This window comes from Panthera tigris, chromosome E2 (genome assembly GCF_018350195.1).
Source record: "Panthera tigris isolate Pti1 chromosome E2, P.tigris_Pti1_mat1.1, whole genome shotgun sequence".
NCBI lineage: Eukaryota > Metazoa > Chordata > Mammalia > Carnivora > Felidae > Panthera > Panthera tigris.
In genome coordinates this window covers 49,133,369-49,153,292 of record NC_056674.1, presented here as the reverse complement: position 1 = coordinate 49,153,292, position 19,924 = coordinate 49,133,369, and the positions used below count along the sequence as shown (strand labels likewise).

The following is a 19,924-nucleotide window of genomic DNA, read 5'->3' as shown; positions in this document are numbered from 1 at the left end:
CATCTGCTTTGCTCTTTGTGAGGCTTCAGTCCCCCAGGCGGCTGAGGGCCACCTCTCAGGGTTACCCTTCATGAGGCGAAGAGGGAAGGAGCCCCCAGCCCAGGGCCGGGCATGTTGTCTGTCCCCCTTCTCCCTTTGTAGAGCGAGGCTCCCTTTGCCTTAACAATTCGAAGTGACTAACTGGAGGGCGTGGTCTGTAGAGTCCCCCAGACGGGACCCTCTCTCCCCTCAGCGGACTGCTCTGCTCCCAATGGCAGTGGCTCTGTGATGGTTTGCACTGAGAGGTGGACAGATCAGGGAAAGGGAGTCCGAGAGGGTGTGCGCAGTGGACTTCACCTGCATCCGGGACACTGCCTTGGTGGTGATCAGTCTAACGGCAGCGCCGGGGTGGGGACGGAGCGCTAAACCCAGGGGAAATGGGAGGGAGGCGCTTTTAAATAAACAAAACCCCAGGGAGTTAGGAGGCAAGGTTAGAGTATTCCTCATTTACATGAAATCGTTGTTTTCATAATTTAAGGATTAAAAAATGCTGAACAGATGATGCCTTTTCAAGCTTTCTGGATTAGTAAGCCTGAGCCACGGATTGGCCGTCCGAACCCCCTGGCCCTGGGTCGGTGCCCTGTTCTGTCACTTTACCATTTGGTGGAGAAGTTGCCCTCTGGCTTTGTGGTGAACCCAGGAATCTCTCTCTTTCCAGGAGTCTCCCGTTGTATCCAGGAGTAGGGTTTTTGTTTTGTTTTTGTTTTGAATTGTGGTTGAAAACCCCAAAACATGAAATAAACCATCTTCACCATTTTTAAGTGTGTGGTTCTGTTAAATATATTCACGTTGTGCAGCGGATCCCCGGAACTTTCTCCTCTTACCAAGCTAACACTCTGCTCATTAAGCACCTTCCCATTTTCTGTTCCTATGGTTTTGGCTACTTTAGATCCTTCAGACAAGTGGGAGTGGAGTCATGCAGTGCTTGTCTTTTTGGCACTGACTTACTTGACTTAACGCCATGACCTCAAGGTTCATCCATGTTGTAGCGTGTGACAGGATTTCCTTCCGTCAGAAGGCTGGCTAATATTCCGTCGTGTGGCTGGACCACATTTTGTCGATCCACTCGTCTGTCAGCGGACACTTGGGTTTCCACTTCTTAGCAACTGTGATTATCAGAGTAGCTTCTGACTTCACCTTTGAAGTGCTGCTGGGAAGGTTCTCGCAGAGTTATGCCTCCATGACTGTTGCTTCATTGCCACTGGGAGAAATGACGCCAGGAAGGGCTTCTTATGGCTTCCTCCACCCCTACGATCAGGGTCACGCCGGCCACGCTGAATCACATAGTTCATTTTCTGTGGCTGCAGCTATGTGATTTGAAATTTCGTCTCAGCCTCATTTGAGGCAGATGAGAAAGTTTGTCCCCGAAGGGAGACACTTTACACTTGCTTCTAAGGCCCTCACGTTCCCTACGAGCTCCAAATACCCACTGAAAGGAGAGTGGAGAAATGCGTGCAGAGGGTGAAAAGTACAGGTGGATGGTGGCCTATGAATCGGGCATTTGATTTCTGACTTTTCTGTTTCAGAGACACAAGGAAGCCTACCGTTGCGCTCTCTGCTGTAGGTGAGTGTATACTTCCCCCACCCCCACGGGGACTGCCCCCTGCCCACACCCTGGCCGGTGGGGTTGTGAGTCTGTCATGGCAAGGGGCTTGCTTTAGGCTGCTCTCGGAAGTTACAGTCAGGACTGCTGAGCGCGCTCAGGGGCTTATTTCGGGATTCAAGGACAGGAGCTGAAATAGTTTGTTTTTAAACTTTTTATTTATTAAAAAACATTTTTTTAATGTTTATTTTATTTTTTTAATGTTTACTTATTTTTGAGACAGAGAGAGACAGAGCATGAACGGGGAGGGTCAGAGAGAGGGAGACACAGAATCTGAAATAGGCTCCAGGCTCTGAGCTGTCAGCACAGAGCCTGACGCGGGGCTCGAACTCACGGACCACGAGATCACGACCTGAGCCGAAGTTGGATACTTAACCTACTGAACCACCCAGGCGCCCCTTAATGTTTATTTTTAAGAGAGAGAGAGGGACAGACACAGAGTGAGAGTAGGGGTGGGGCAGAGAGAGAGGGAGACACAGAATCTGAAGCAGGTCCAGGCTTTGAGCTGTCAGCACAGAGCCCAGTGCAGGGCTTGAACCCAAGAGCCGTGAGATCCTGACCTGAGCCAAAGTCAGACGCTTAACCGACTGAGCCACCCAGGCGCCCCTGGGTGCATATAAAAATAGAAGAAAACGAACTGCCTTGTGTTCATGATCCAGCTTCCATAGTTGTCCCTGTCTAGCCAGTCTTATTTCATCTTTACTCCTACCTACTGCCCTGCCCCCCACTCCCATCTTCTCTGGAATTATTTTGAAGTATGTCGGTGTCCTATCATTTCCTCAACAAATATTTCAGTCAGTAATACTTCTACAAGAGAAGAATCCTCTATGGAAATGTAACCACAATATTATGAACAGACCTCTAAAAAATGTTAATGGTGGCTCTTTAATATCAAATATTTAAGCAGTATTGATTTCCCTAATAGTCTCAGTTGTTGTTTTGTTGTGTTTTTTTTGTTTGTTTGTTTTTACAAATTAGTTAAATCAGAATCCAAATAGAGAACATACTTATAATGGTTGATGGAATTCTCATCTTTTGTGATTGGTAGGTTTCTTCCCCTTCTCCTTTTTGGTTTGTTTTTCTTTTCCTGAGGTTTATTTATCGGAGAAACCAGGTTTGTCCTGCAGTTTCCCCACAATCTAGATTATGCTGATTGTGTCCCCATGTTGTCATGTAATATGGATGTCCTGAAACTTTGAAACTACTTTCTGGTCTACCTGTTTTCATTGCTCAGTTGGAATGGATTGTTTTTGAAATTCTGCTTTGGGTCCATTGTGGGGCATTCCCACTGATTCCTAAGAGTAGAATTTGGGCACAGAACTGGTTATATCACAGCAATGAAGGTCAGTCATCAGTATTGTATTTTGGCATCCTTGTTAAAAACATACGTCATCTATCTCTTAAATCCTGCTCCTTGGTATCTGTTTGTTACATTTGAATTTACACATGGTATTTGCTCCAAAATGATTATGTGATATTTTTTTCTTCCACATCTCCATGCCTCATCATTTAAAGACATTGAACATCACACCTGTATTAAGCAGGTGGATTATCTGTTTTGTGAAGTTAGGGACCACATCTCTTTTATTCAGTGCTGTAGCCCAAGGTCAGCATTTGTGCCTGACTCAAGGACATGCTTTGTAAATGTTTGTTAGATGGCATGGGAGTCAAGCCCCTGTGCCTCTGTGCTAAGTGCTTAATAAATCTGTTGATTTGGGCCACCCCCACCCCCACCACCTCAACCTTTAGGCAGTTATGGTCTGAGACATATGATGGGGCACAGACATGGTTGCAGAAGACATCCAACTGAATGAAAACACAAATGGCCTATAAATGCCTCAGTTGCTCCCCCGGGATTTTGTTGCTTCTACTTAAAGGTTTCTAAGTTAGGTTGGTTTTAGAGGAGCTCCCAAAAGAAAGTTCTTTTTTTCAACCCACTCCTTCTGATTGCTTTCTTTTCTGTTCTGAGTCCTCTAAAGAATAGAGGTAGGGAGTCTTCTTTCTTTTTTACAGGGTAGCAAAGATTTCTCAGGGTAGCAAAGAGGAGAAAAGAGGCAAATGAGAAGCTGTGGATTTTTGGAAGCTGCTTGATCTACCATTCCCTGAGAGGTTCAGCCTTGGCTAGTATGGCTTCCCAGAGGCCATGGTTCCTATCTCTCCATGAGCACGTTGTTTATACCTTTGGGGTAGGGAGTAAGCAAGAGCATGTGTGTATTCAAGAGTATTCTCTGTCTGAGGACACCTGTGGTCTGGGACCTCTGTTTGACTCTGTTGTCATGAGCCTAGTAAAACAGGTTGAATTAGGTGGTTCCCAGAGCCCTTTGGAAGGCTTCATGGTCTGATGGACCCCTGCACTGGGGAAAGTCTTCAAGTAATTCTATCATGAGGAAATGGGACAGACCCTTCTTACTCACCTTCTCCTTGAGCTGATACCTTTTCTTGCTAAGAAACTGTGTCTCCTAAGTAGTGTACTACCTTCCTCCTTTAGGGGTCTCCACTATTTATTCTTCAGTGACTTAAGATGTCCTGTGTCTCAGGCAAAAAAAACAACAAACAAACAAAGACTGTCCCCAGAACCAGGCAGAGGTAATTTCTGAACACCAATTCAGTTTTGTAATAGATTCTCAGTCCTTGCTCTGTTGGTGTCACTCTAGACCTCGTGGTTCAGGTTGCTTTCCAAAGCCCTGGATTCCCTATGGTGTCCCCATTAGTAAACAGCACCCCAAAGGAAGAAATATTATGTGTTGTCTGAGCGAGGACAAGAAGAGATGGGAAGCAGAGCTGTCATGTTGTTCTGGTTTAACTTAATTAACTTGGTTATTTTATTTTTTAAACTTCATTCATCTTGAGACAAAGAGTGAGAGAAAGCAGGGGAGGAGCAGAAAGAGGGAGAGACAGAATCCCAAGTAGGCTCCGCGCTGTCAGCAAATAGCCTGACCCAGGGCTTGAACTCATGAACTGTAAGATCATGACCTGAGCCGAGATCATGACCTGACCTGAGATCAAGGGTGGGATGCTTAAGCAACTGAGCCACCCAGGCACCCCAACTTGGTTATTTTTAAGAGTCCACGAGAAGTGCTGATATGTCCCGGTTTTCGACAGACCTCAACCCCTCTGGCATTTTACACTATGCCTCCTCTCTTAAATAGCTCCTTTGTTATTGTTGTTACTTCTTTGTGTTGGCAGAGTGGGGAAAGGACTCAGTTCACGGTGCCAGGGACGTTCCCTTTCCCTGACCTAATGCAGGGCCAGTGACCACGTGTAGCCGCCGATGGGAGAAGAGAGCGTAGGAGGGGGGTGGTACGCATACCCTTCTGAGGGCAGAATTGAGCAACACGGAGGCTTATTCTTCAGCTGAGGAACCTTTGTTTCTCCAAGACTGCCCTCCTAAATAGGCGAGGAGGTGAGCAAGTAAGTGGGAAGGAGCAGGCGTTGAGCTGAGGCTCTTCTGGGTGGGTGCTCCAGGTTGGTCGTCGGGGATGATGAAGAGCCAGGTCGTGTGCTGAGTAGCCAGTTTCCAGCCAACAGAGCCATGTTGAACTGCTGCTCATGAGAAACTATGTTTCCCTGCTGCTTCTGTGCCGAGGTAACCTGTAGAGTTTTTTCCTAAGTCAGATTGTTTCCTCCGTTAGGTGCCTCTGATCCTGTTCCAATGTGTTAATTCATTTATTTTTTGGCTTCATTTTCTCTTTAATGGTGGAGCTGGTGCAGTCCTAGAAACTTGAAGGGTTCTGTTCTCATTCAGCCAGAACTCGTTATCCAGCCCCCCTGGACACACTCCACTCTGGTTCCAGAGGAGTTGACGGCAGCAGCTTTCTTCCCCTGATTTTTCTTTCCAGCGGGTGCCTCACAGGTCAAATGGAATAAAAAAAATGCTAATTGCCTCGCCACCAGTCATGATGGGGACGTGCGGATATGGGACAAGCGGGTGAGTAATCTCTTCCCTCCCACCCCAGGTGGTCTTTAGTCCCTCGCAGCGGGAATGAAGAGGATGTTGTGAGTAGCAGGACTTGTGTTGAGAAGCCAGGGTGTCCTCTGCAGTGTGGCATATTGCCATTTTAAGGTCACAGTGCCAGATGACATTTGCTTCGTGATCAAATTGATGTTGAAGGAAGATAGAGAATATTCCGATCAGTGGTTAAGCAAATGAACTAGGCCTGACCTAAGTGAGGGCCCCATTTTGCTGCCTCCTAATTATGATGTCAGGTGAGCCACTCCACTACTCCAAGCCTCAGTTACCTCGTCTTCAAAATGAAGATAATCATAGCGAATGGGTCACTGAGGAGGTCGAGCCTGGGAACCAGACACTGTTCTAGAATGGTCAGCAGGCTTCTTATCCCTGCCCCAGATTGCGAAGTGCAAACTAGCTGTTCTAGGACATATTCCATCCTGAGTATTTCTGGTATAAATCACTGAGGCGAGGTACGTGGCGTGCTCAGATCCTCCCTTAGACGTCTAGCTGTCCTTTCAGCCTCCAAAGAGCCTGCAGAGCCCGGATTCTCCCCGCACAGCCCATGTAACTGACGGGCAGGGAAGAGGGGCAGGGTCCCGGGCAGCTGCCGCCACGGAGAGTCTGTTCGGAGTTTGGTTTGTTGGTATCGGAGAGGACAATGACTCGGGGAAAGGCCCCCCGAACTTACCTGCCGGATGATTGGGTAGTAATGCACAGAGCAGTCGACTTCTTTCTGTAAGATCTGGGGTGTCCTACTGCTTCCTGCTTTCTGGAACTGGAGGCTAGAGCTCCTCAGCCTCCGGGGAGCACCCACTTGTCGTTTTCCCAAAACCATCAGCCTGGGTGCTGACTGTCCAGTCTCAGCGTGGCCCTGGCAGCCTCGTCCCTTCCCTCGTGGCAGGGAGCTGGTCATGTGGTTGGGGAGAGGGGAAGGAGATGCAGCGGAGACGCGGAGTCTGCCGCGTTCGGTGCCAGGACCTGCTGGGGCAGCGTGTGCCGCCGAAGCCCTCTGCCTTAGGTGGCTCTCAGGTGAGCAGGTGAGTCCGTAAGTAGAGGTGGCCAGGTGCATCTTCTATGTGTTAGTTTTTGTCTGTGTCCCTTCGTCCAGTCTGGTGAGAGCCATTCGCCCCTCTCTTTATTTCTTAAATTGGAGACTGGTTTTATTCCTTTCATCATTAGCATAGCACTTAAACATAGTAAATGGTTTAAATAAAATATTTGGTTAATTTGTAGAGCATATATATTTGCTTTAGAATGTTTTCAGGCCGTAGGCAAGATAAACCATTTGGTATTCAGCCATAAACCCTGTCAGTACTTGTTTTCCAGACTAACATTGGAAAACTAGCTTGTTTTCCAGACCAGCATTGTTCTTTGTCTTTCAGAGATCGACTGCCGAACTGTTCCTTTCTAGCCTTCTGACTGTTGCACTAACAATCCTGACTTCCCTCAGCTTTTTTATCTGTTTTGTTTAAAGGGTTTTAACCTTGTTTTGTTCCATTAATACTTAAGACTTTTGCTCACATGGATTGTAAAACTTGTAGGTCATATTCTTACTTTTCTGGCACTTTCCCATGTCAAAGCAGCACTGATGGTACCAGGCATCAGAGCCTTAGAAAAGTGCAGTATCAGTGGGAATGTTGGATTTCGTTCACACACCCAGATGACTGATAATAGTAACATTTTCTAATCGTTCATTATGCACAGGCATTGTTCTAAGAACTCTCTATATGACTAGCCTTTAAAATAAGTGGTTTTTATCCCCATTTTACAGACGGGTAAACTGAAGCATGGTATGTTGTCAAGATTTAAACTCAGGGAGGCCTGATTCTGGAGACTGCTCTTAACCTCATAGACCAACACTAATTATAGAAGTAATAGATGCTCTTTGTAGGAAATATAAAAGGAAAAATAAAAATCATTCATAGACCTATTACTCAGAGGCAAGTGCTAACATTTTGGTGTTTTCTTACGCTTTTTTTTTCAATATATGAAATTTATTGTCAAATTGGTTTCCATACAACACCCAGTGCTCATCCCAAAAGGTGCCCTCCTCAGTACCCATCACCCACCCTCCCCTCCCTCCCAGCCCCCATCAACCCTCAGTTCTCAGTTTTTAAGAGTCTCTTATGCTTTGGCTCTCTCCCACTCACGCTTTTTTTTTTTTTTTTTTTTAAATGTTTTTTTATCTTGAGAGAGAGAGAGCAAGCGTGAGCAGGAGGAAGGGCAAAGAAAAGAGAGACAGAATCCGAAGCGGGCCCGACAGTGTCACTGTGGAGCCTGACGTGGGGTTCAACCCCACAAAACGTGAGATCATGACCAGAGCTGAAACCAAAAGTCAGACGCTCAACCGACCGAGCCACCCAAGTGCCCCTGTACTTTTTTCATTTAACGTTACAACACATGCATTTTCCCTGTGCTATAATCCCTAAGTAGAACATTTAGTGGCTATATCATATGGGATCAGATAGCTAGTCCATAATTGACTCTAAAATTTAATTATTCCCCACTTACTATTTGTGTTGTTTCTGGTTTTCTGGTAGCCCAGATAATACCAAGATGAACATCTTTTGTTATCTAAAGCTTTTTGTGAAATGAAATACTCTCTTAAGAAAGGAAAATTTGAAGTTGGTTGATAAAAATTGTCAGTTTTTTGCCAGAAGGTTGTGCTATTTGGTATAAATAGCAGCAGTGACAAATGCAGCCTTGTCAGCATTGAGTGTTATTTACATATGTCTTCTAATTCGATAGCTTGGTAATATTTTATTTTATTTAAAAAATTTTTAATGTTTATTTTTGAGAGAGAGACAGACAAAGCATGAGCAGGGGAGGGGTCGAGAGAGAGAGGGAGAGGAAGAAAGGGAGACACAGAATCTGAAACAGGCTCCAGGCTCTGAGCTATCAGCACAGAGCCTGATGAGGGGCTCAAACTCATGAACTCGGAGATGATGACCTGAGCTGACGTCAGACACTTCACCAACTAAGCCACCCAGGCGCCCTGTAAAGTCTTACTTTAATGTATATTTCTGAGGTTTCCTTCTGCCTTTGTCTTATATAAGCTTATTAATCATGTATTGTTTTCTTTTGCAATGTGTGTTTGTTCTCTTGGGTCTTGGTGCTCGATTACTTAAATTTGGTGGTTTTACCTCCAGGATCGTGGGATGGGTGGTCTGTTTGCATGTCACAGCCCTTCTCCTTGAGTGATAGTGAGGAAGGGGGGCCGATACTGCAGTCTGTCCTATTTGGGGGAAGAGCACACACCGCCTTGTGTCCTTCATTAAAACTACGCATGGCGACGGAGCAGAAAGAAATCTGGCTCACAGGCCCATATGCCAAGCATGCGTGAAGGAGAGCTGGATAAGTCTTTTTCTGTTTGTTTGTTTTAAGCAAAACAAAGTGGAGTTTCTTAAGGATAGAGAGAGGATCTGGTAATACTCTTGTGTGCCCCCGCTGCCCATGTAACAGTCCGTTACATGGTAGACCCTCAACGAGTGATTTGTAAATCGACAACACTCGGTGCTGATCCTGTTGTAGAAACCCAGCACCGCAGTGGAGTACCTCGCGGCCCACCTCTCCAAAATCCATGGCCTGGACTGGCACCCAGACATCGAGCACATTCTTGCTACCTCCAGCCAAGACAACTCTGTCAAGGTGAGTGATCCACTGGGACAGTTGGGGTTCCGTGTGTGGGAGGCACCAGATTTCGTAACAGCACTTTCTTTGGAAAGAAAGCTACAATAAGTGAGCACAGTGTGTGTGTTTTAGGGGTGCACGGGCACGTAAACCTGGTTACGTAGGCCAGTAGGAATGATGGGGTAGCGTATCTCCGTTGCGGCTCCTGGGATTTGTTTAGACGGTTTCTTCTTTCCCTTTGTGAAAGGGAGTCAGAGACTAAAGCATTTAGAAAGGAAAAGCTTATTTGCAAAGAAGTTGTCAAGAAGTCAGCTTTCAGAAAAAAAAAAAAAACAAACCAAAAGCAAAGCAAACCAAAAAACCACACCAGATGTATATAAGTGAAGGAGAAAAGCCCCCAACATTGTTAAGGTTACCGAGTTTGTGGTTCGTCTCCCTGGGGTGGAAAAATAGCAATTTTCTCACAAGATGATCATGTCTGCAAAAGTTAGGACATCTTTAGTCATCAGCACCGCAAAAAGTCGGGAGCAGAGTTGCTCTACTAGATTCTGTAACTTGCTGGAAATGCTTGAGGGTTTATGTGTTTCAGTGACCCTCGTGTTTGTGGTTTATCGTGGAGTGTGACGTTTTGTGTTGTTTGCTCCTCTCCCGACTGTGGGGTATGCTGTGTTTACGAAGTTGCAGGGCACAGAGTCAGCCTCGTTCCACACGTGCTCCTTGAGCTCAGGTCCCTGTCTGGAAGGACAGAGATTTGACCACAGTAGTTTACTTAGCAGTTTTGCGATTCAGCATCATCGATTTAATGCTCTGTTTACATAGGCTCCCGTACCACGTCTTCCTGCGGTGTGGTCAGCAAAACTAGATTCAGACACTACGGCCTAAAAAGTTAACTTCTGCCTTGAGGATTGTCAATCCCTTTGGGTTGGAATTTACTTTTACGTGCCACAGCGGGGTTTTGTTGGTTTGCTTGTTTTGGATTTGGGTTTTTGTCACCTTGTCGCCCAAGTTCAGAACCCGGAAACCATCCAGTTCACCCCCTCCTCTTTCCTCAAGTTTGTCGCCGTTCAGTGACGTCTTTCCCACCTGTGAGGCTGGGATTCCATAGGTATTAAAGCAGGTGACTGGCCAGTTTCCACCTGTGAGATTCAGCCCCTGTTCCTTACTTGTAGGCTTAGCCTACGTATTAAATGAGATTTTTTGACATGGTATTTGATGTATTCCACTATATCCTGGTGGGTGGAAAGCAGTTTTTATTGAATGTAAATAAATAGCATAATTGTAGAAAGTGTAGGAGTTTAGAGGCACTTTGCATAATATTCAACCGTTATTTTTAATAATTTGTAGATAAGGGTCAGTATGTCTTTTTTTTCCCTACATAATCATTTTCTTAAGTTTACCTTAAGAAATATTAGCTTATAATTATAGTAATTTTTATTATATTTTTATTTTCTGAATTCTAAGGGGTGCACTGGAACAAGGTGCCATTGCATGAATGTTTCACTCGAGTTAGGAAATTGTTAAACTGTAAAACTGTTGAATTGAGGCTTAGAACTAGATCGAAAAGAAAGAAAAGGATTTTTCTTTTATGGCTATTAGAATTAGAACATTAAGGAAATAAAAAATAAAAATAGAACATGACCACAATGAAATGACTTCATACCAGGTTAGGTGGTTGCTTTTTTTCCTGAACTTGAGCTGAGCAGTCTGTTTTACAACATTGCCTTCTTTAGACAAAGTGTCCTGGAAATCCAGACACGGTTCCTCGGTACATTCTGGCAGGTGTGTGTCTGCCCATGGGTCAGGGTCACCTTACTGAGAGAGTCTTGTACCCATGACGCTGTTCAAGAATGTGATTCTTTCTTGCCTGAGGCTCTTCTGATATTTCTTCAGAAGCCTTCCTTTCTGATCTGTAGCTCGTAGCAAAGGCCCTTTGGCAAGTAAGAGAAAAGCAGAAATCACCTATGAAGGGGAGGATGGCATGGCTCTGGTTCTTATAGTGACCAGTCTGTCACATTGAAACAGACCAAAGTCCTCCACTCACATGCAATATGTAATCATTCCATAAGACTGTCAGTGGTTGCCTTGAGAATAAGATCGTGTTCTGGTGAGTGAGGATTTGGTCAAATCCCCAGGGTCCTCTACCTTGTCCCCTAAGTTATATAATCCTTTTTAAAAAAAGGATTACTTTTGTTAACAGTTACTGTGACAGTCTGTAAATGCGCATGAATATGCTTCTGTCCGACATGACAAGTAACCAGTTGCCAAAATGTATTCATAATACTAATGTTTTACTTGTATGTAATTAGCTTAGGGAGACTGAATTTTTTTATTTGCTTGTTTTTCACATATGGGAGACTTGGTAACAGGAAAGCATTCATAAAGTGTTGAGCTAATTAAAAATCCGGAGAATGCCAAGCAGACCTAATGATGTCTAGTTTCCCTTCTTTTACGAGTTGAGGGAGCAAGTTCCCTGTGGCCATCTGGGAAATGCTGAGGCAGTTTAGCTGGAAAAGACATCTTAAAAATTTTATTATCTTGAATATGGAGCCCGAATTTGACAAAAATAAAGTGTTGTCAGAAGGAACAAGAATTGCTTTATGTGATTCCTTTAGAGCCACACTCTCCCCGAACCCCTGATTTCTAGCAACCGTTGTTGTGTTCTCTGTCACTGCAGTTTAGTCTTTTTGAGAATGTCATTTAAATGGATACATTCAGTATCTTACTTTCTGAGTTGGCTTCTTTCGCCCAGCATAGTGCCTTCAAGATTCATCCAAATTGTTTTCAAAATCGATAGATCATAGACTTTTTATTGACGAGCAGTAATCCACTATATGGATATACTGCTACAGTTTATTTTCTCTTGACCCATTGAAGGACATTGATGGGGCTGTTCCCAGCTTTTGGTGATTATGAATAGAGCTTCTATAAACATTCGTGTATCGATTTTTCTGGGAATGGACCGTTTCCATTTTCCAGGACAAATACACAGGAGTTGAGATCACTGGGTCAGTGGTATGTGCTCATTTACTTTTTAAGAAACTGCCAAACTGTTTTCCAGAATGGCTTCTGTCATCTATTTTTTTTTTTTTTTTAGTGTTTTATTTATTTTTGAGAGAGACCAAGCAGGGGAGGTGCAGAGAGAGAGGGCGTCATCTATTTTTAAAAATAATTTCTTAGTGGGGCGTCTGGGTGGCTCAGTTGGTTAAGCGTCCGACTTCACCTCAGGTCACGATCTCACTGTTGGTGAGTTTGAGGCCCGTGTCAGGCTCTGTGCTGACAGCTCAGAGCCTGGAGCCTGCTTCGGATTCTGTGTCTCCCTCTCTCCGTGCCCCTTCCCCGCTTACGTTCTGTCTCTCTCTCTCTCAAAAATAAATAAACATTAAGAAAAAAAATTTTTTTAAGAGAAAATAATTTCTTAGTACTTGAGTAATTCAGAGTCTCACTCTCGGTCCTCCTGCCTTTTGTGCTCTGCCATTTCCTGCTTTCATGACAAATGTTCAAGCTCTAAGTGTAGTTGTCCCATCATGGAAAACACAGGCAGCTCAGGCAGAGTGTGTCTGGCTTACCTTCATATGTTCCGCGGCCTCAAGTTCCGCGTGTTCCGGGGCGGTGGCGGAGCAGGTGTGACCTTGCACAAGTTAGACTGTTCAGTAATTTAGCTTCTTCATTTGAAAAAGAGATGAATAACACCCGTTATTTGGTTGTAAAGATTAAACGGGATACAGAGCTGAAAGCTCTAAACTCTGGAATGCAGTGAGTAGTCAGTACATCAGCCTAGTTCCTAGTTACGTTACCCTACACGGTGGAAACGCGATGTGGCGTGAAAACATGTCATTCTTACCTTTCAATTACAGGGCTGTTTAGTAGGCAGGCTGATGATGGTGATCTGCGCCCCGGGGCCAGTCCTCGTGGAGTCCGGAAATACCCCGGGAATGTTTGTAAATGGGAGACGGAGGGTTGTGTCTCTGCCACGGTCCCAGGGCCGGGGGGCTGCGTGGAACACACCGAGGACAGAGCGAAGCTGGGCTCGTTTCGGTTGTCGAGTCTTTTGATGGCGTTTAGTCCACACATTATCCTGCTCTCTTTCTTCCAGTTCTGGGACTACCGCCAGCCTCGGAAATACCTCAGTATTCTCCCTTGCCAGGTGCCTGTCTGGAAGGCCAGATACACGGTGAGTGGGACACCCCACCTCCTGCTGGGGAGCTTCACCTTGGTGTTCCAGATGCGGGGGGTGGGGTGGGGCGAGGGCCACGAGGACCATTTTCTCTTACTTTCTCTGTGAGGCAGTTTTCACTTCCTGTCCTGGTTGAGGGGTGGGGGCACAGGCGGTCATGATGGCATAAAAGCTGCCAGGTATTTTAAAACTGGCGCTTCGAGTGTTGGGGAAGAATCTGCACTAGGATTGCTGGCCACCACCTGGGAAGCCGGGCAGCACGAAGGTGGTCACTAAGGGCAGGGGAAGTGGGGAGATGGAGCCACAGGGTTGAAGCGCTTTCAGTCAGTGGATTTCTTCCCGACGGTGGGAAGAATTCTGGCTTTAGATTCTGACGACCTGGGTTTGGGATCCATCGTTGCCATTTAATTTTTCCCCGAGATTTATTGAGGTATAACTGACATATAACATTGTGTCAGTTCAGGGTGTCTGATACACTTATTTATTGCCAGACTACTGGTACCATAGCGTTAGCTAATACCTCTGTCACATCACATAATTACCATTTCTTTTTTGGATTGAGAACATGTGATATTACTCTCTTAGCAACTTTTATGAGTGTAATATGGTATTGTTCACTCCCGTCACCATGCTGTATATTAGATCCAAAACTTACTCGTCTTCTAACTAGAAGTTTCGACTGGAAATTTGACCAGCATGGTCCCCGTTTCCCCCACCCATCAGCCCTTGGCAAACACCATCCTGCTCTCTGTTTCTGTGAATTCAGCCGTCTTAGAGTCCACATGTAAGTGACCTCACCCAGTATTTGTCTTTCTCGGACTTATTTCACTTAGCGTAGTGCCCTCAAGTCCACCCATGTTGTGGCAGATGGCAGATTTCCTTCTTTCTCCTGGCTGAATAGCATTCCGTAGAATATATCTAACACGTCTTCTTTATCTTTTCATCCATTGATGGACACTTAGGTTGTTTCCGTATCTGGGCTGTTGTGAATAATGTTGCAATGAGCCATTTAATGTTTGTGTGGCCTTGGGCAGGCTACTGGATGCTTTTGAGCAATAGTTTCCTCCTCTGTAGAACATGAATAATAATTTTTACTAGGTCTTCCTTTTTATTATTGTGATAAAATTTACCATTGTAAGATGTTCAATTCAGTGGCATTTAGCACATGCACAATATGACTTTCCTTTTGAAAAATTGTGTGTGAAAATGCTTTGTAAACCATAAAATGCTACAGATGGGGGGGGGCAGGCTGTTATCAGCCTTCCCACAATTTTTCCCATTGCCGCATTGATAGCTGCTGATCAGATACAATCTCTTGTCCTCAGTGTCAACTTGAAAGGGAGCACAGAGGTGAATAAAGTTGCATTTCTGCATTAGGCTGTCACCCCAAGACTCTGTGGAGCATAGAAGATAATTTAAGGATTAAGTGGCTTTTGCATCTAGGAGTGCTTGTCAAGAAATCAGACATTGTTCTTAGGCATTGAAATACTTCTCTGGATTAATATGTTTACTGTAAAAAATAAACAGAGAAGTCCAGGAGTGCTGCCAGGAGGGCAAGTGAAGATAAATGTGCTTTTAGATGATTGTGGTTTATTCCTTAAAGAACAGAGGCCGGTTAGCTACCAAATGGGCCCCTCAGCTCCCTAGCAGATGAGGTGTCGATAAGTAAAACATGTCAGTCCTGAAACTGGAGGGTTTTCCTCTGAAGAGCTGCAGTTTTGGGGCCAGGGAGGTGCTGCCTGATGTGGATGTGTGCTTCCGGTGTGTGTCCACATGGCAAGAATTCTGCTTGCCGCTCTGGGGTTTTCCCCAGTGTGTCTTGCACAGTCGTTCTCGGGAAGCGCCAGGATGCGACACAGTGTTTCATGGTACGCAGCGGTCACAGCCATTTGCTTGTTTCAGAATTTAAAGTTCTCCAAGGATTTGGCTTAGCTTTATTTTTTACCAGCTGTGGTCCTTTCCACGCGAAGAAAAAGTAAAATAAATGCAGAAGGAAAGTAGATGTGATGGTTAACTTACGGTATTGGAAAAAAATCTCCCCCGAGTGGTTGGGATCCCCCCATCGTGTAACTTATTTTCGTTAGGAAAGCATCCCAACTTGGGTAATTCAAGATTCAGCGGCGTCTCCCTGGAATAATCACCTTCTTTTCCCTTTCCTGCCGTAGCCTTTCAGCAATGGACTGGTGACTGTGATGGTTCCCCAGCTGCGGAGGGAAAATAGTCTTCTCTTGTGGAACGTCTTTGACTTGAACACGCCAGTGCATACCTTTGTGGGGCACGATGATGTGGTGCTGGAGTTCCAGTGGAGAAGACAGAAGGAGGGTGAGGGGGAGCCTGATTTCCTCCTGAGCCGTGGTCCACGGCATCTCCAGTCAGGGTTGGCCATGTGGCCCAGCACGGGCACCTCAGGGCTGGGCTTTAGAAACGAGAGAGTCAGGGGGGTCGCCACCTTTCACGGTAGATGGGTAAGGGGGTGTGCGGATGTGGTTTCTCTCCCAGGTTTCCTCCTCTTCTCTTATGTTCAGTGTCATCTCTCACCTGTGTGGAAGAGATCCGGAAGAGATTGATAGACTTCCTGTGGGATCATCTCTGGGGCTGAAAAACTCTGGGGTCAGAACCCTCAGAAGTCTGGCATTCGCCCCTTTCCACTCTGTTGAGGAAGGAGACCTGAGGCCGTCATCAGCGCTGCCCACCAAATAACCCTAGTTCTCTTCACGGCACATGGTGGTGTTTTATCTCCCACCTCCCTGAAGATGGGTTTGGCCAAACGTCTTGCTTTGGTCGTGAAACGTGAACAAAGAGATGCCGTCTCTTCTGGGCTGAAGCATTAACAGCCATTGTGCAATTAACACGCTCTCTTTGTTTCTGCCACAGCAGCTGGCAAGACTCCAGCTGGAGCTGTGCCCGTCGGCAGCAAGGATGAGGTGGGGGTGTAGAGGGAGCAAGATGTCCTTGCTTTAGGCCACTGAGTTTCAGGGATGGTTCTTGAAGCTCCATCTAGCCAGCCCTCACTAATGCAAGGTCAAGTGTAATGGGAATCACAAGCCCTGGGCCTCTGCTTCTCCACCAGCTCAGTGTGCAAATTTAGTTGCAGCCTGTCTTTTCTTGAGACCTTACTGTCGTGATCTCTAAAGGTTTTATGCAACGGAAGTGGATTTCAAGGTCTTTCCATATGATAGACGGAAAACCAGGCACTGGAGTGGTGTGGACTGTCCAGAGTCCCGGGAAAGGTCTCTGGTAATCCTGAGATCAGAGCAGTCCTCTTATCCCGGCTTGTTTGTGACTTCGCAAGCCTCTTCCAGGATAGTTTTTGAAGGGACTCTTTTGATCAGCCCCTGAATTTTCCCATCTTTATTTCCCAAATCTCCCTGCTTCTAGAAACATGAGGCTGCTTGGTTTTTATCCCATTAATTTGCATGCATGACTTTGGCTCTCAACTTCCTCTCTTGCATTTCGCCATCGTAAATAGAAGATGTAGTTTCCTCATGGTTTGGCAGGGAGAGGTTGGCCTGTAGTTTTGGATTGGAATGAAAAGGTTTTAGCAACCCATTTTCAGCTATCTGTGTTGTCTGTAAGCCGGCAGGGTGAATTGTGTATGTTGGGACCGTCTAGTCAGTAATGAGATTTTTGAGTACCGGTTACAGGTGCTTTTTTTTTCAAATTCCTTTTTATTGTAAAGTGTATCATCTGTCTAGAAAATTGCATGAAATGTGTACATTCTTACAAATTATGAAGTGAAAATGTACATAACTACCACCAGGGTCTAGAAAGAGAACATTGCTAGAACCCCAGAAACTTCTCGATCACAGTGCCCTCCCTTCCCCAGAAGGATACGCTCTCCTAACACTCATGAGAATGATTATTTTTTTAGAGTTTTGCCACCCATTAGTGCATCCCTTGAAATAGTTTCAGTGTGCTTGTCGAACCTTTTATAAGTCTAATCATCCTGCATGTATTCCTGTATTTCACTTCTTTTTCAACTTCAGGCTGCCCATTTTATTTTTACTGCCATGTCTTCCTAGTCAGTTTTTACTGGTTTAATTTTGGTTTTCACTGCGGTGCAGGGGCCCTTAGAGAGGTAGGAAGAGAATCAGGGTGTTGTAGCCAGGGGAAGAAGATGCTTCATGAAAGAAGCGGCAGTCGCTGGTTGTAGGTGTTGCTGAAGGATGGATGTGCAGAATAAGAGAAAAGCGCTTAATGGTACAAATAGGAGGCCATGTGATCATTAAGAGAGGAGTTCCAAAAGCGGATTGAGGATAGAAGCCAGACTACAAGGCAACGTGAACAGAGGCAGTAGGGACTGGATTCGTGAAAGAAATTGCCTTCAAAGACAAGGAGCAGACTGAGTTGATGTTAGAGCTGCTGCCCTGTCTCTGAGGGCGAGGAGAAGGTGCAAGAAAGGGAGGGCGTGGGAAAGCAAGGGCCCTGTGGGGGTAGGAGGGAATGGGGGTGAAGGCACTGCTGGAGGAGTTGGGTTTAGAATGGAATCAGGCATAACTTCTCTTCAGTCAGGGGTATGAAGAGAAGCCAGATGTGGAGACAGACAGTGGCTGACACGAGCAGGAGTCTGTACGAGGGGACTCCTGGCAGGCAGTTATTCGGAAGAGCTGTGTCCTGTGGGGCACGCACAGGGAAATGCTGACTCGTTGAGGAGCGGAGGCCCAACTGAAGGCAGTGACACAGAGAAGGAATTTTTGCCCCTCACCCACCCTGTTAGCTCGGACAGAGTGTGTTCTCTGGTGCCTCCATTTTCCCATCTGTAAAATGAGGGAATTGGATGAAATTAAAATTCTAAAGTCTTCTAAATTCTCGGCTCTCTAAGGATGGCCATAAAGGTGATTCTAGACAGGACCTAATTACTCTGAAATGCCCTGATCTTTCATAAAGCTCTCTAAACCTTTTTAGAATAATTTCCCTTTGACCAGACCTAATATGTGAAAATATAACTCAGGCCATTAAGAACATTCAAGATCGATTATCCATTTTATGAAGAGATGCATCTGTTTGCCAAAAAATTCTTTTCAAACAGTAAGGTGTCATTATGCTTTTAAAGCAATTCATTTCAAAAAATCATATTCATGCTCAGCTCCTCTGGAGCGTGTAAAAGGAGGAACATTTGTGGAGGCGAAAGTTCAGTGTGACGTTAAGTCCCAGCATCCCTTTTCACCTGCTCACCTGCCAGTTATTATTTCGCTTCATTTAAGTTGCTGCTCAAATGCGACTTCCTCAGGGAGCCCTGTCTAAAAATAGCTCTGCCGGCAGTTGTCTTATCCTTTTTTGCAAGAGCGCTATCACTCCCAGACGTTTTATCGCATATTTATCTGTTTGTCTGTTGCCGGCACTGGATTGTGAGCTCTGTAAAGACAGAGGTTGTTGCATTCGCGCCGTTGCCCTAGTATCTAGAACGGTGCCTGGCATATAGGCGTTGGTCAGTAAGTATTTATTGAATGGATGGATGGCCAAACGAAGGGAGGAATCTCGCTCCCCTGCAACTTGTAGCAAAGTTGATGTTGAATCCGCACCCCCCACCCCACCCTCCAAACATTCCAGGATTCTTATTTGGTGATTTCTAGGGTCCAAGGACTACCAACTGGTCACGTGGTCACGGGATCAGACCTTGAGAATGTGGCGGGTAGATTCCCAGATGCAGAGGGTATGTATTCAACGCCGTTGTGGAGGAGTGTAACCGGGTATGCTGGAAACCTTAAAACAAAACAAAACAAAACCAAGGGTTAGTAGTTGTGGAAGTTAGAGGGTACATGACAGACATTTAACAATACTTGATGGTTGGCTGAGTGGCTTGTATAGGCCACACTGAGGCTTTGCGGTCTCCAAGAGCCAACTTTCGTATCTGGCACTTCTAAGCGTGAAAAGCCTCCGAATGCCTTTTCTCCTGTCTTTTCTCCTGTCCCGGTAGGAGACTGTAGATAGCCTACTGAGCAAATGGCCTGTGGGCTTAATTTCTTTCTCTTCTTCTAAATGAGCTAAGAAGTCGAACCTTACACTCTGCAGTGTTTAGAGCCCTTTACATCCATCAGTGGTACCTATTCTCTGAAGCCTTTTTCAAGGTTTGCCCCACAAGTTCTGTTTCTTCCACGAACCACGGTGGCACCTGGTGTGACCTGCTGCCACGGCCCCTTGCTGTGTTCCCGCCTCAGTGTGGTTCTTTCGTTCAGTGGCCACGCTCCTTAAAGGCAGGAGCCACACCTCCCTTGTATTGCTTCCCCCACAGTGCTCCGTATAGGGTGGATGGAAAATGCTGGCTGAAATTTACAACACCATGGAGTTGGGTTTTGGGTTTATTGTGTTTTGGGGTTTTTTCGGTGCCGAAACCTGGGAATGAGAACACGCAACTCCTGCTCTTAGGTTTGTGAGTTCAAGCCCCACATTGGATGTAGAGGTTACTTAAAAACAAACAAACAAATAAATAAAATTTTAAAAAATGTGCAACATTGCTTAGTAAGAAGTCACTCTTGAGCATTTTGGTCAAGTATCATCACCTTACTGCCTTTCAAATATATTTTCT

At 45.5% G+C, this 19,924-nt stretch overlaps 1 protein-coding gene across 9 annotated transcripts in view; it reads left to right on the top strand.

Moving 5' to 3' along the window:
- Positions 1–19,924, top strand: part of WDR59 (WD repeat domain 59) — an 85,290-nt gene that overhangs the window by 29,162 nt on the left and 36,204 nt on the right. For 8 of the 9 annotated variants that reach the window (XM_042968395.1, XM_007083357.2, XM_007083356.2 and 5 more), the window contains 6 exons: positions 1,566–1,603; positions 5,482–5,570; positions 9,126–9,242; positions 13,318–13,395; positions 15,564–15,720; positions 18,972–19,051. In XM_042968395.1, coding sequence (XP_042824329.1) covers positions 1,566–1,603; positions 5,482–5,570; positions 9,126–9,242; positions 13,318–13,395; positions 15,564–15,720; positions 18,972–19,051 — 559 coding nt within the window. The remainder of the gene's footprint in view (positions 1–1,565; positions 1,604–5,481; positions 5,571–9,125; positions 9,243–13,317; positions 13,396–15,563; positions 15,721–18,971; positions 19,052–19,924) is intronic. The other variant, XM_042968397.1, reaches the window with a different exon arrangement.